This window comes from Bombus vosnesenskii, unplaced genomic scaffold (assembly GCF_011952255.1).
Source record: "Bombus vosnesenskii isolate JDL3184/JDL3185 unplaced genomic scaffold, Bvos_JDL3184-5_v1.1 scf7180000014973, whole genome shotgun sequence".
NCBI classification, from domain to species: domain Eukaryota; kingdom Metazoa; phylum Arthropoda; class Insecta; order Hymenoptera; family Apidae; genus Bombus; species Bombus vosnesenskii.
Genome location: NW_022883749.1, coordinates 1 through 16,902, shown reverse-complemented (window position 1 = coordinate 16,902; position 16,902 = coordinate 1). Strand labels below are relative to the sequence as shown.

Sequence of the window (16,902 nt, the reverse complement as noted above, 5' to 3'; positions counted from 1 at the left end):
TGGATATCTGACTCAACATCAATATTTTACTAGGAGATAACATGTTAAGAACACGTTGGTGGATGGCATGGGAGATGATGAATGAAGACATACTTCTGTGAGATACATAAAATAGTAGTCAGAACGTATTTTGGCGCTTGGGGACAGCAACAGCTGGTGATACTGTCATACACCTCCATTTATAAACTTTCGAAAATCGATGTGACCTTCAAACTTTAGTGTATTCTGTTTCACAGCACAAAATGTTTCCGAAACGTACGTTTATTGTTACAATGAACTTGACTAATGGCTCTGAAATACTATCCTTGAAAAAACAATGGGGGAATTGGAGCAAAAAGAAGAAGGAAATAAACAAAGACCTTGTTGGTTCGTAAAAATAAAATATGCTACAGGAAAAACTTTTTCCAACGGATTGAGATGCGACAAGCTTTAAAAGCTATGACGCGAATCGAGCGTTTGTCTACAAGAGCGCATTTTCGGTGGATATATAGATATACATGTATATGTGACGAAATATACTAAAGCAATATTGACCCTTTGTCGCTGAAAGTATCAAACTACAAAACTTCCTTTCAAATTTTCAGAATAAGGAAATCAGGATCATGATAAATAATTGGAACATAATTAAAAATAATATATCTTCTCTATAAGATAATGAATACATTGGTTCATTTAATTTTTATGGATATTCAAACGCTTCTGTGAAATAAAACGTCAAGATTATAGAGTATAAAATTCATAGCTATGAAATAACTAAAACTCTGATGTATTATTAAAAATATACGTTAGGTCGTATGTAGTGATACATACAAAGATTACATGTACAAACCCATAATTAACACAATGCTACCGCAACCATTCTGCAATCTACCTTGCCCAAAACACTCCTCCAGTCACCTCCAAACTCTTCAATTCTCTCCACCTAACCACCCACAAACCATTCACAAACATGCAATTCTCGACAAAAGAAGAACTTATCGTCAGTTGTCCCTAACATCTCGTTCATTCATTTGGTCCCTATCCCCCTATTTCCTCCCACTGCGATGATCGCACTACATTTTTCCACGTCTCTATTCTAATCTCTGGATGATCTGAATTCTCGAGCAGTCGAGTGACGATTGATCTGTACAATTGATCGATTTCTTTTTACTACAGCCATGCAGAAAATTTCGTCTTGGAAAACGATGTTGTGATTTCGAATGCCTGGACCACGTAAAGAACATTACCGGAAGTGGTAAAATTTATGTCCTTGAGTATAAGAAATCCTCCAGCTCCTCGACTCAGCGACAAACGCTACTCTGGGTGATGAGCGTAATGGTGCTATTGCGGCTAGTTTAATTTTTCAACAAGGATCCAGATGGCGCCGTTGACGGAATTCTTTCACTATAAACGTCAACGATCAACATCAGCCATCAGGCAATTTCATATTTGTGACTTATTTCTTCTGTGTTATTTCTTCTAATTTTATTGTTAGTTCTTCAATTTGTATTCCAAAAGATTGAACTCTTTTTACGTGCGTGTGTGTTTTTCTTTTTTTTGTAACTCGTCGAGTTGCAATTCTAATTTTTGCACTTCCTCCTTCATGTCCTCTATGTGTTTCTCGAACTCTTGTGTCGTCCTGTCTTTGTCGGAACATTCTACTTGAAGATCAGCGAGTTGATGCTCGGGATCGTAATTCAATTTTTGGTCGTTAGCAGTAATAAGCTCACGTAACTTCACTTTTGAACTTGATCTTGTTTGGTCTTGATTGTGTTTTCGTGGTGCTTGTGGTGTTCTAAAAGTAATCGTCACGTTGCTTGCATTTTTAGTGCACATTGATACACTGCACTCTGCAGTTCTCCTATTTTCAAACTTGTTTCATTTAAGGTAACTTTATGAATTTCCGATTGATGCTTTAACATTTGATGTAAGTCTTCTATTGCTGTTTCACGTTCTTTCAACTGTTCATTAAATTCGTTGTTTAGCATATCCACTCGAGAAATTCCGAGTTCTTGAGCATCGTTTCTTCTTTTAGAAATTTGGCTTATTTTCTCTCGCCTGCTGCTACATGTTGCTGTCATTTTATCAACTTCTTTCTTCTTTTTTTTTCTTTTTTTTTTTTGAACTTAAAATCTTGATTTAAGGTTTGTGTTTCACTATATGATTTATTATTATTAACTAGTTCAACATTATTTTCAGTAGATTTTTTTTTCGCGTGATTTTTATACTTATTTAAATAGTTTAACACGAGCAAATGCATCGTACGTCAGATATACCATTTTTAATAAATTGTCGCCTTTACAACTCGAGTTACCTCTGAACGAGTCGCATGATTGATCAATAAGCCATGAGTAATTATGCAAATTCAGTTTTTTTTTCATCTATATATCTGAATATTATAACAAAGACTTTACATTGAATATTTTATTAAAATTGTAAGTTTTTCATAAACGCTTCAAAATCCACAGTCTATTGATCAACTCCTCTATCCTTTCTCTTTCTCCTCACTAAAATAGATAAATTCCTAATGTAGGTTGTGGATAATATTTTTTATTTTCTAAAGCAAATCACATTTATCATCTGATATATTTTTTGAAATAATTTCTGTCTGTACATTTTCTTCTTTTCCCTTACTCCTCTTTCTCTTTCTAATGAATTCTTTTTATTCCGTAAAATAGTTTTTGTATATTCAATTTTGTTAAGTGCAATCCTTATTTCTGATAACTTACTTTTATTAGATAATTCTTGTGAATCTTCTACTACATCTTCCATATCATTTTGAGTGCGGCTTCTACCTTCAGTAAATTTAATATCTTGAACCGTATCATTAATTTCAATAGCTCTTTCGGTATCAAGTAAATCGCACTTATTATTTAATATACCTTTTGAATTGACTTCTGTCTCTGTAGTTTCTTCTTCTGTATCTTCTTCGAGTTTTCTTCGTTCTTCTAATCCAGCTTTCTCATTTTCTAGGATCTTCCTTGTTGTTACGCCGCCTAAAACATCTGCACGCCAGCCCGCGCCAGCTCGCGCCACCGGACAACAACCGGCCTGCGTAACGTCACTTCGACCCTCAATAAACCTAAGGACCCACCATAACTTTCACTTCCCTGTATTGTTTCGCCATGTGTCTTCAATCCGTTTGTCTTGAAGAATTTCTAAAGCTTAAAAATATTCTCGAAACACAGTCGGTTTTTAGAGAGGTCCTTGGGTTTATTAGGCGTACTTAAAACACGGAGAAAGCGGGTATGCACCCATTAGGAAAATCCGAATAGCCCTCTAATAAAACAAGCTATGTTTTCCTCACGCACACAGTCATCTATCCACCACGATGGTAGGAGACTTCCTACTCATCCCTTCGAGCAGTAGTGCAGGTCATGACCAATCGACACCGCGGTTCGTTACCCTCACTTTTCCTAACGAAAGTGGGAACAACGAATCCGCGTTCTTTAGGCACAGGGGCACACCCACACCGAACTTTTCTTCTGTATTAGAAAAAGAGCGACAGTCAGTCTAAAAACTAACGCCTAACGCGGCAGTCTATACATAGCGCGAGAGTCGCATACTTCACGAAAATCTTTTGTCGGTTCTCGGTGTTGTCGAACATACATCTTCTCTCCTAAATATATTATAGTGCTGAGTCCATTAATACATTAATTTCCATTATAAGAGCCCTGCTCTAGCGTACATATCTATCACATCTTCGTGCGACAAGTTGTTAACTATTTATTTCTCTACGTCAGTGTAATCTAAGTGTTGGAAATATATAATTTATAATTCAGTGAATCACAGTGTTATACAAACTCAATCACCCCTATTATCTCAACGGAAATCAGGGGATCGATCAATTCGTGGTGTCGATTGTTATAATCGTAACGGGGATTTACGACCCTCGTTGACGTCTCTCCTCGCGGTTACGGAATTTACACTTGTATTTTCATCTTCTTTAACTTCGACTTTATCCGATCTCCTAGGTCTGCCTCTATGTTTCGCTTCATCAGTTGCTATTACACCCGTTACTGCATTATCATTTTCTACAGATTTATACCTATCGCTATCACTAGCTGTGTTCGTTAAAAGAACTTCCCTTCGTTGACGAACTTATCAGTTGTTTCGTTTTCACTATCTGAAATTGATTTTTGTTTAACACCTCTTTTTTCTTCTTTGGCAAATTTATTTTCTACATTTTCCGATGCCTTTTGTTTATTAATTATTTCAGACTTGTCTTCGATTAATTTCGTCTTTAAAGCGCTTCGCAAAATTTTATTTGTGTTTGATTGTCTGGTTTGATTATAAACAATTTCTTCAAATTTTGGCGAAGTAGCAGGCTTTGCAGCAACATTATAACGACTGCTCCGTTTACTACTATCTAACATAGATGGAGATGGATTCTTGTCATCTTTATTCTCTAAAGACTTCTCTTGTGTATTAGCATCTAAATTTCTCGACATAAGATCTGCTGAAGTTTTTGATTCTGTAGTGTCATACGCATTTTTCGCTGTCATCATTTGGTCTTCTTCTATAAGCAAATGTTCATTATTGTAAGCATTATCTCTTGCTTTTTGTATGGATTCTAATGATATATTTTGTTCAACGTTGTCTATTGATTTTGTATCATTTTCAGCAGTTGATTTACTAACTGCTTCTAATTCCTTCGTTTCAATTTGGTTTTCTTTATTTGTATCGCCGTCCAAAATATTTCTCATTGAAATATTATCCTTCTTGTTATGATCTTTTTCTGCTTCTCCTAAACTTTTACTTTTTTTGTCAAACCATTCTTGTAAATTTTGAGTATCTTGTGACGAATATCTTCTTTCCTTCGTTTCACAGACTCTTTCTGGTATTCTGTTGAGCTATTGACATCAAACATCAGGTCTGTTTTAATGAAAATATAATCCTGTGAAACGGTGTCAATTGATACTTTCTTTTCATAAGAATTTTCTACATTAGACTGCAATTCTTTTGAAAATTCTTTCAAAACCATTTCTTCATTTCCTACAGTAACGTCTGTTTTCTCCAAGCTTTTGTTCAAATTATTAGAAACTAAACTACCCTGATAACTCCGACTAGTCGCTGCTTTAATAGTCTCCTTTAACAGTTTTCTTAACTTGATTTCGTTCTGCTTCTGCATAGCGTCTAGTATGGCCCGAATACTTGGATCCACACCAGTAGCCATAGGGCTAACAGAAGATGTGTCTTCTGATTTTTTGCTCATAGTGGTTATTGTACTGTTGTTGGAGTCTGTACTAGCGAAGCTATTGCGACGAGTACGATAATATTTAAAAGAATCCAGTTCTTTACCTGAATATTCTTCTTTTCGTGACCAGTTTCAATTTTGGTGATGACCGTAGTCCGCTTTCCGTAGAAGTCGTTTTCACGCAAAGTGAGCTGATCTGCAGAGGTCCGCTGATCCCTCAATCTTCAATGATGCACGTATGCCGAAATGCGTAATTTCGTTTTCTTGAAGTTGATGGATCCTGGCACGGATCGCCAAAATGTCACGTAAAGTTGGTACTTGGGTGGTAGTAAGAAGGCTGAGTCGTAACCCAACTACTTATTTTCCTTTATAAAACTTTATTATAAACACAAAATAACACCGAACCGGAGAATAGGGGTTGTATGAGTACAGCAACTAGAAGAGGAACAAGAACTGCCCGAGCTGGGTGAAGTCTCGGTTTATATACGTTTTGGTTTTAGGATGTTGAGGGGCTAGGTGTAGGTTATGATAGTCGGTCGCCTCGATCGCCTCGCGCTCGTCGCAGGCTTCGATGGCGTCCAGGGGTAAGAGGAGGAGAATAGCAGCAACAACCCCGGAGGTGTCCGAAGAGTTGGAGGCGCAGATGAGGACGAGCTCCCCAGCGGACATCAGCGCGGGCCTGACGATGCACGTGTCCGAGATAATGCACGTCGCGACGACGTCGTCAAACCTCAAGGGGACCTACATCAGATCCCTGAAGAACGCGGCGAGCTACATCACCGCCGCCTGGAACACGGAATCCTCGAGGAGGACGAGGCCAGCGCGAGACACCGACACGAGGCTGTCCGTGCTGGAAGAGGAGAACGCAGCCCTCCGCCAGGAACTGAGGAGACTGGCTGCACGCGTCCACGAGTGCCCGCGATGCACCGACGCGACGCCCGAATACGTCCGTCCTCCGCGGGAAGGGGGAAACGACAGGACGCGTCTAGACGCCCTGGAAAGAGTAGTCCGAGAACTAGGACCTTCCATTCTCAGGACCGTGGAGGAACGATTCGGGGGCACACGATTGTAACACACCCCCGAAGCACGACCGAGCAAGGACCGCTCCGTCGATCCCCGCGCTGCCCAAACGACGTCGCCCCCAAGGGAGCAGGAGGACGGGGGATGGGAACTGGCAGAGACGAAGAAGAAAAGAAGGAGAAGGGGGAAGAAGACGAACGGGACGAAGACAGCAGCCGCCGCCGTCGGAGGAGAGGCGGCGAGAAAAGGATCGACCGCGCCACCACCAACGCGAGCACAACGGCAGCAGCCCCAGCCCGGCAGGACTACAGGCGCACCGAAAGCGAGCGCCCCCGCAACGCAGAAAGGACCACCGCGGACACCCAAGGCGGTAACGCCCCCTCGCGCGCCGCGAACATCCGCGGTGACCCTGACGTTGAACGAGGGAGCGAGGATGTCGTACGCCGACGCCCTGGAAGCAGCCAGAACGAGGATCCCGCTATCGGAGCTCGGCATGGAGCGCTTAGAGATGAAGAAGGCGATGACGGGTGCCATCATAATCCAAGTCCCCGGAAACAAGGACAGGGGAAAGGCGACGCTACTGGCGACGCGTCTGGCCGAGACGCTGGACCCGACGGCGGTGAGAATCGCCACACCGACCAGGATGGCGGAGCTACGCGTGACCGGGATAGACATCTCGGTCAAGAAGGAGGAGTTGCGAAGAGCACTGGTCTCAGCGGCAGGATGCGGCAGCGCGGAGGTGCAGGTGGGCGAGATCGGCGCCACCAGAGGCGGCCTCGAGTCGGCATGGATCAAGTGTCCGGCAGCAGGAGCCCGCAAGCTGGCCCAGGCGGAGAAGATAGCCCTGGGCTGGTCAACCGCGAGGATAAGGGCCATCCCGAAGCGGCCGTTGCAGTGCTTCAGGTGCCTGGAACTGGGGCACGTACGCGCCACCTGCGTATCCGGCGAAGACCGAGGACACCTGTGCTACAGGTGCGGCGGGAGCGGACACCGCGCCAGAGACTGTCCCGCGTCCGCTCCCATGCTCCCTGTGCGAGTCGCTCGGGGCGCCCGCGAATCACAGGATGGGCGGAGAGGCATGCACCCCCCCCCCGAAAGTCAAGAGGAAGAGACCGATCCGCCAACCAGCAGCAGCAGCAGCCGCGGAAGGGACACCAGGAAGCGCCGCCGAACCAGCAGCGGCGGATGGCCGGGAGGAGGCCATGGAGGTGACCGCATAATTCAAGCGCCTGCTGCAATGCAACCTCGGTAGGTCGAGAAGAGCGCAAGATCTGCTCCTCCAGACCATCCGGGAGAACGAGGTCACCCTGGCGGCGGTGGCCGAACCGCATCGCATTCCCGACTCGCCCAACTGGATCGGGGACCTGGACGGATCCGCGGGGATAACGTGGACGTCAGCCTCGGGCGTCCTGCTGGACCGTGGCAGCGGCTTCGTCGCGGTCGAGTGGCGGGGAGCAGCGGTGGTGGCGGTATACGTCTCCCCGAACATCGACCTGGCCGCGTACGGGGACTTCGTGGATCGAGTCGGCGAGTGCATCGGAAGATGCCTCCCCCGCCAGGTACTCGTCCTCGGGGACTTCAACGCCCACTCGACGCAATGGGGAAATCCCAGGACCAACTCCCGAGGAAGAATGCTCACCGATTGGGCAGCGGGTCTGGGGCTCCTGCTGGCGAACAGGGGCTCGGCGAGCACCTGCGTGGCGTGGAAAGGATCCTCGGTAGTGGACATCACGTGGGCTACCCCGGAGCTGCTCAGGCGAATTCACGACTGGAGAGTGGCCGAGGGGGTGGAAACGCTGTCCGATCACCTCTACATACTGATGGAGGTGGCCCTGGGGGCCGAAGACGACGCCGGGAGACGACGACGACCGGGAGAAAACCGTCGCCGCCCGCCACCGCGATGGCGTCTCAAGGAGAGGGACAAGGAGATGCTACGGGCGGCCACGATCGTGTCCGCCTGGAGCTGGGACGCCCGACGGACGACCGAGCAGGGAAGCATCGACGAGGAGGCGGAGGAGCTCCGAAGATACATGACCGCGGCGTGCGACGCCTCGATGCCACGCTCCGTCCCGGGGGGTGGACGCGACCAGGGAACGTACTGGTGGACTCCGGAGATCGCGGAGATGCGAGAGAACTGCGTTCGGGCCCGCAGAAGATTCCTAAGGGCCCGTCGTCGCAGACTGACGCGCGACGAGGAAGAGATCTCCAGCTGCTGCGAGGAGTACAGAGAGGCGAGACGCACGCTTCAGCGGGACATCAAGACCGCGAAAGCTCGGTGCTGGACGGAACTGATCGAGGAGGTCGAATCCGACCCGTGGGGACGGCCCTACAAAATAGTCACGGAGAAGCTACGACCTTCGGCGCCCCCGCTGACCTCGGACATGGATCCGGCGTTGTTGGACAACGTCATCGGGACGTTGTTCCCGCCGGAAGACACGGACGCGAGCCAACCGGCGCCACCCTCCCCCTCCGTCGACGACGACGAGGAGGCGGCGACGACGACGACCGCAACGGGATGGAGCGAAGAACTGCGAGTGACCGACGAAGAACTCTTCGAAGCAGCCAGGAGGACGGCATCCCGCGACGTGGCGCCGGGCCCCGACGGAATACCTGGCAGAGCGTGGGTGGAGTCGATCGTCACCATGGCTCCCCGCCTGCGACACCTGTTCACCAGATGCCTGGAGGAGGACACCTAGCCCCGGACATGGCGGACGGCCAGGCTGGTCCTGCTGCGGAAAGAGGGCCGCCCGCCGGACTCGCCGTCCGCGTACAGGCCGATATGCCTGCTGGACGAGGTGGGCAAGATGCTCGAAAGGATCATCGCCGCCCGGCTGGAGGCCCACATGACCGAGAGGACGCCCGGATGGCACGACAGCCAATACGGATTCCGCCGCGGCCGCTCGACCGTGGACGCGGTGAAGAGGCTGAAGACCATGGCCGAGGACAAAGTCTCCCGAGAAGGGATGGCGGTGGCGGCATCGCTCGACGTCACCAACGCCTTCAACTCGATCCCCTGAGCCAGGATCGTGGAAGCCCTGCGACACTTCAAGGTCCCGGCGTACCTAGTAGGGATCATCCGAGCGTACCTGACCGACAGATACATCGTCTACGCCGGGAAGAACGGGGAGGAAAGAAGACGGATCGAGCGCGGCGTTCCGCAGGGGTCGGTGTTGGGACCGATACTCTGGATCACGGCCTACGACTCCGTCCTCCGATGTCCGATGCCCCCGGGAGCAGGCATGGTGTGCTACGCCGACGATACCCTGGTCCTGGCCGGGGGACGGTGGTGGCACGACACGGCGAATCGCACGGAGGACGCCGTGGCGTGCGCGGTACGCGCCATTCGGAGGCTCGGCCTGACGGTGTCGCCGGCCAAATGCGAGGCACTGTGGTTCTTCGACCAGCGACGAAGAGGAACATCTCCTCCCGGACTGTCGGTGAACATCGGCGGAGAAGAGGCGGACCTTCGTCCCGAAGGCGACGGCCGCAGCCAACGCCTTGTGCGGCCTCCTACCGAACATCGGCGGAGCAGGATCGAGAGTCCGCCGACTCTACGAGGGAGTAGTTCGGTCCCGAGTCCTCTACGGGCCACCCGTCTGGGCCAGAAGCTTGACGGCCAGTCGCCGCAGCCTGACACTGCTGCGGAGGCTGCAGAGGACGACCGCCATCCGCATAGCGAGAGGCTACAGGACGACGTCGTACGCGTCGGCGACCGTGCTGGCGGCGTCCCCTCCGTTCGAGCTGCAAGTCCTGGCGCTCGAACGCGTATACGAACACCAGAGGAGCCCGACGCCATCGACCGCCAGCCAGCCGGCCCCGAACATCCGGGAGGAGGCGAGGAAGGAGACATGGGAACGATGGCGCTCGCAGCTGATCCAGGAGGACGCCGTGCGGCCGCACCGGGCCGTTCGCGCCGTGCTTCCCAACTGGGAGGCCTGGAGGGATCGAGGCGGAGCGCCGCTGACCTTCAGGATGACGCAGGTGCTCACCGGCCACGGAGTATTCGGCGAGTACCTGCTAAGGATTCGGCGAGAGGCGACGTCCATCTGTCACCACTGCGAGGAAGAGGAGGACACGGCGCAACACACGCTGGAGTTCTGTCCGGCGTGGGCGGAACCACGACGCGTCCTACGACTCGAAATCGGCGAGAGCTTAGCCCCCGAAGCGGTCGTCGCGGCCATGCTCAGAGGGCGCCAGGAGTTCGCCGCCATCCGCACTTACTGCGAGCAGGTCATGCTGGCGAAGGAGCGGGCAGAAAGAAACCGGGAACGAGCCCGCGATCCGTCCAGGACATCGCAGCACCCGAGGAACACAACGCGCCACAGGGGCGCGACGCCGCCACCGGCGCCGCCGCGGCCACCGTAGAAGCGCGAAGAACCAGGAAGAGGCGTCAGGGGACGGGGTCCCCAGGATGACGCAGCAGGAGCGAGGCGCTAGGGGGCGTGGTCCCCCCTAGCGGTCCAAGAAGAGCAGGACGCCTCCCTTCGACGAAAGGAGAGATAGACGCCCGGGGGTAACCGGTAGTAATTCGGGAGAGATCCCGGGTGCATCTCGACTCAGGCGTCAGGACAGGCCACCGTGGAGTTTTAGTCGGTAAGAGTCCGACACTACCCGCTAGCGGGTATCCGTGAGGATTTCTCCACGAAAAAAAAAAAAAGGTGTAGGTTATGATGTAGAAAAGTGTCCGAAGGTCGGGGGTCCATATCCTATCTCTGATGTGGACGGAGGTGCGTCACAGCCTTGGTGTATGCTATGATGATAAGGTGGTGATGTGTCCAAAAGTGTCCGAAGGTCGGGTGTCGATGTATTATCACTGATGTAGGTTGAGATGTGATTGATGTCACAAGAGCTTGGTCGAATATTAACTTTCAACAACTCTTTTCAAACTCACCAGTCACAAGCCACGGTTTACTGAATACATCTTCTTGGAAAATCCTTTTTAGATTTTCGTACAAGGAACATGGTTTGTTTGACAAGGGATTTCCTTTTGAAGCAATTTGGGGTGACAAAAAGGTCTTTTTGTTAGGTAGCTTATCAATAAAAATGTTTTATTAATGACGTGACTGGAACGAATACTAACGAATTTAAATAGAATCGACGACCAAATGGAATATATCTTCTTTTCAATTTTCATAAATCGAAAGCCCTATGGATACGTATAAATGTTTCTTTTACTCGTAGTAAATTATTATTATTCTATTATACGTGTGTATACTACAGAAGGACCATACTAATAGGCACCAACAGCTTTCATCTAACATAATATTTTCATGGAATCTTATAATCATTTTCGCCTCATTGTCTCCGAATAAGTCGTATTTAACAACATTTCGAATTTCGATTTGTTGAAAAAGCCGCTCAATTTGATGCACAAATTTGACTTCGCAAATCGCCTTTTTGTACTCCCCGTACTGGCGAGAACGAAGATAAATGTTCGGCACTGAGCTACTGCTCAGTTGCTACGAGTTAATCCTCGTTTTGCTTCAAGTAAATGAAACGCTCTAATCTGTAAGACGTCCATAAGATTCGGTTGACGGTGGCTGTTTCGTGTTAATCGGTGTCTCAATTTTCTAATTTAATTATTGTGCTCGATTTAATGACATGGCGATCTGGTCCAAAAAAAAAAAAAAAAGTGACTCCTTTTTTTGCTTTGATATAACATTTTTATTTTTACGTATGAAATATGGCGAAGAAGTAGTGACCTCTCTTTTATCGATGTAATCATATTAGGGGAACGCAGTAAATGGCTTCTGCAATATCATGGAACTATTCGTATCCCTCGATTAATCAAGTTCCCCTAGGTCAGTGGTTCTCAATTCTTGAAGCGTTTATCGATTAAAAAATAGTTCTACATCTTCTTCGATTTTCTCCAAAGAATTTTCAAATTGAATATTTAAGACAACATTTAATGAATTCAAATTGAAACGCCTTATTTTATAAAGAGAAAGAATTCGTATTCTATATAGAATATATATTCCATGCAAAGTGTTCCAACAATTTTTAAACCTTTACAAATTTTCCATAACATACTAAAGGAATGTCAGTAATTTGTCATCTCAGTATGCCAATTTCCTTAAATTATGCCAATTGCCAATGTATGCCAATTTGTATAAAATTTAAATCCACCTTTTATTGGTAATCTAAAAATCATTACTTTCTTCAATAATATAGGAAATAATACCTTAAAAATTGCTCAAGAAATACGCAAAATGCGTCGAAGATAACCGAGCCAAAAAGATAATAAATAAATAAATAAAAAAGAAATAAATGAATTTAATAGTAAACACGTGGGTACTTGTTGAAATTTGCACCATTTGACGCGAGCAAACCGTTCGAAAGGAAAACACGTTCAGCCGCCAAAGCTGTGGAATTGAGATCACTTAATTCCGTTTGAATCCATCCATTCTCGTTTAATGGCCTATTTGTTTTCAATATCATATCATTTCCAAACATATCGTTCCTGAAAGGCGAAACAAAATGGCAAAACAAATGTACAAAGGTGTATATCAACGTAAGTGTACCTGTATGTCTATATTCGAGATTATTTATCTATTCAAGATAGCAAAGTAAAAATACTATATAGAGGATTTAATTAATGTGTGGATCAACGTATGTATCACTATATGTAACAATAATATTGACTGTATATGTACGTGTGTAATAAAAGATTTCCGGTTTACAATGTTTACGATACTGATATAAAAATACCATATAGAGGATTTAATTAACGTGTATATCTACGTATATATCATTATATGTAACAGTAACATTATGTGCATATGCGTATAATATTGGTTAAATGTTAAATGTTAATATTGGTTAAATGCGTTAAAGTGAAATGTTATTTACCTATTCAAGATAGCAAAGTAAACATACCATATAGAGGATTTACTACTGTTAACACTCGGTATTCTCGTATTCAAAGTATTTAACCAAATAATTTGGGAATCCAGCGGACGAGCTTGTATTTAATATGATTATATTTAATATAACAACTTTACTCAATATACGCGTAGGATTTTAAATGTCATGAGGGTCGCAGCGGACTCAATTTTAATGTACCTCGATATCTTAGCTTCTTATAATATCCTAATAAAATGTTATTTATCGATTACAATTGTCCTGTCGTATTTTATAGTGTTTGCTTTATAAATGTGAACTTTATTCAAAAAGAGTTCATCGATGATTATCCATTACAGGTTGTTAATAAACCTGAATTATGCACAAAGGAATTGCCGTTAATAACTTAAGATTCTCTGCCCGTCGTACAGGGTACATATAGTAATTATTCTCGACGATCGTAACGTTTAAGTCCAATTCGAGCTTATAGTCCCATGCGAGTTAAACAACGACAATAGTTTGAATTTCTATTTGTTCGTTTGTCGTCTGTTTATACCCGGAGCACCTGCTGTAAACCAATACAAAATTTATTAGATCTATAAATAACATATATAAAACTTATTAATTTATAATTAATATAAAATAGGAGAGCACGAAACTTCCTATTTGATGGATATGTTAAATCTTTGTAAAAAAAATACCATATCATTAGTATCATTTTAATCGTTCTAAAGGATTTAGCCGCATAAAGCTGTGACCCTTGGAAGAATCGATGTTCACGCGTAACAAATTGAAATTGTGCGAAGGTTCCGGTACGAACATCACAAGCCGAACATCGATACCAGGGGCACAGGCACATGTTCTGGGTTCATTATATGTTTATAAAGGGCTGACGATTCAGTGGATGATCCGGGTAAATTTAAATTGTAAATGAATGTATTGCTGGTTTCAAGTAAAAGCCTGGATAAGAGCGGATATGGTATGAGAGTCTGTCGTGGAAAGGGGAACAGGCCGCTTTTATTTGTAAAGTTTGAATCTCCTCGATATTGAAGATGTTGAAGCTGCAAGTATGTATTTCATTTTAATCCATTCGAGACCGAGATTTAATTGTAAAACGATACCTAGGTGTCGGTACGATCTGAATGTTTAGTTAGAATGATTCTGTGTTTTACTCTCTCCAGGGTATCCTTTTCATACTTTGATTTTAAATCGATGACAATCTTAAATAGTATGCCTCATATTTTTAAAATATAAAATTATATACTATGTTATTCTATAATGTATTATGTACAGTTATATATATATATATATAACTGTACATAATTTATGTATTATATATATATATATATATATATATATATATAATAATTCTATATTGAAAAAAATATGAAATTAACATGATATATACATTACTACATAAGTTATATATAAAATATGTATATTATACCCTTGCCTACTGACTGATATGAATTTCTTTCGGTCTCGAATGCGTTAAAAGAGAGCGCAAAGAAGTCGAAATTACTTATTGTAATTAGTAAAACGACCTGAGAGGCAGACAGATACAAGAAAGAAGGAATATTATATTAGCGGCATTATCATGTTTTTGCTCTCTTTAAGTCTTTCATCGGGACAGACAATCTACAGGTATTAATCGACCAATTTCTCCAAGCTGATAACTTCGAATTGATGTTTATATATAAGAAGTGTTATGTGTTAATCTGTCTAAATGTTTAAAAGGTGTTATAAATTAAATGTTGTTAAACGATACGTACTTGCCTTTTGATCGTAAATTTTACTATCAAGGGGTCTTTTATGTATGCGTAATCATTGTGAATTATAACAATTTATGTGATCGATATTAAAGGTGTTTAAAAGCATGTATTTTTCTCTATATTATTATTCTCCTATATTATTATCCTATATTATTATAGCATTCCTATATTATTATAATATCCAATTACATGTTGATACACAAGATATACAGATTATTATTTATAACGTTTTGGTTTTCTTAATTGAGTCATTCATTTAGTACAAATGATAAGAAATTAGTAATAATTCACAAAAAAAGGATATCGTAGTAGAAATATTATAAAAAACATTTTCTGTTTTAGTGTAGAGTTACTCCTTCTTACAGACAGTGTCGTACAAATCTGTACGTCTCTGAGAAAATGTAGGTATCTGAGCCCTTACTTCCTCAACAACTTTTAGATCTGATAGAAAAAAGAAGCATACGAAGTAATAAGTAATGCTTACTAATAAATTCAACAAATACAGAGGAAGATGGCTAAATCGATAAATTAACGAGACTAAAAATTAATTACATCATGGATCTCTCGCTTTTAATTTTAAGCTGTAAATTACCGATATCGGTGACTGCCATATTCTCTTGAGTTTCCAAATCGTGAAGAATCTTTCCCCAGGGATTGGTCAACTGTGTATGTCCCCATGCGACGTAACTTGCTTAAGGAACACGAGCCGGTGATATGCAGGCAACGTATAATTGATTATCATTCGCTCTGAAACGCTGAAGTAATGACCAGTGCAGTGGTCCAGTGGTCATATTGAATGCCGCTGGATATATCGGCATTTGGCAACCTAACCCAGAGAAGCAGGAAATATGAAGCCACCGAATACCAATTAACTTCGTAGTTGCACGGTTCACATTCCATCATTTCTGAATATGCGAGGACAGTCCTCTTATTGTGCTTTTAATTCTTTTATTTGTTTCATTTTCAGCAAATATACTGGTTTTTTAAATTAAGCTTCTTTTTATACAGAGTTACAGATTATATTAATTTTATATAGAATATATTTAAGAAAGATACTTAATTTTTTGCTAGTTAAGTATTGATCGATTAAGTTACTGTACCTTTGTTCCGATAAATGCGTGCCATTTCCTCGAATCTAATATCATAGCAAATGCCAACACCTATTTTGCAGCCCTTCACATCGAACGTCGTTAGGGAGTTACCAGGACTGAGTGAATCACTCTCTCGAAAAGTAATCTTATTAGGAATGTCGATGTCGAATAGATGTACCTAATAACATAAAAATGTAGTCGCTAATTCTATTGCTGCAACTTTTGTAATTTAATATCAAAGTTACCAACTCCTAAACTTTAATTATTTTTTATTTAATAACTGACAGCGTTTTTATCACTTTCTTTTATTAAAAAATCTGATCATTTAATAATGTTTAAAAGGGAGAAAAAATAAGTATAATAATATTTTAAGTATGTGAAAAATTTATATTACACATTACAACAAAAATGGGCGTTTCCCGTATCATAACGTATTTTATAAACCGTAAATTATAGAATTGGTTATAGTATACGTATGTACATATGTATATTCCTAAATTATTCCTAGATAGAGTCCCTTTCTTCACCCCAATATTTTCAAATTCAAAGCCATAAAGGAATATATTACTTACCTTTCGGTGTTTTGCTATCAAAGTTCCATCGGGACCCCAAATAGTACAGGTATTGTACAATTTAGCGCCCCCTATTTCAGGCATCGTACCACCAACTACATAGATGTTGTTTTCTTTAGCTGCGTTCGATGAAGCAACGCTCGTTTCACCATCAGCAATACTCTCGGCGTATTTTCGAAAGTACTCTGCATTGCAATATTTCAATTAATGAAAAATAACTGTCTTTTGTTCCAACCATAAATTAAATTGAAATGTTTGTCAGTTTTTTATTTTTTAAATTATTAAAATAACTAAGTTTTATATTTCGACTTAATTAAATATGCAATTACTTAGCTAATAGTATATATAATAAATTGTTTCTACGGGTTCAAAATGAAAAATGAATATTTAGAAATATTTAATTACGACAATGCTATTTGTGTTAGCATCAG

General features: G+C 43.5%; 1 protein-coding gene and 1 long non-coding RNA gene across 2 annotated transcripts; one reads left to right on the top strand and one right to left on the bottom strand.

The window, feature by feature from the left end:
• The first annotated feature begins 5,747 nt into the window (after positions 1-5,747).
• On the top strand, positions 5,748-8,892 carry LOC117240828. The gene is made up of 3 exons (XM_033506859.1): positions 5,748-6,244; positions 6,323-7,168; positions 7,449-8,892. The coding sequence occupies exons 1-3, from the start codon at positions 5,748-5,750 to the stop codon at positions 8,890-8,892; spliced, it is 2,787 nt and encodes a 928-aa protein (XP_033362750.1).
• Positions 8,893-12,833: 3,941 nt separating this feature from the next.
• Positions 12,834-15,441, bottom strand: LOC117240829. The gene is made up of 2 exons (XR_004494799.1): positions 15,401-15,441; positions 12,834-13,604 (listed from the first exon to the last, which is right to left on the bottom strand). It is a non-coding gene; the product is annotated as an uncharacterized LOC117240829 (long non-coding RNA).
• Positions 15,442-16,902: the final 1,461 nt, after the last annotated feature.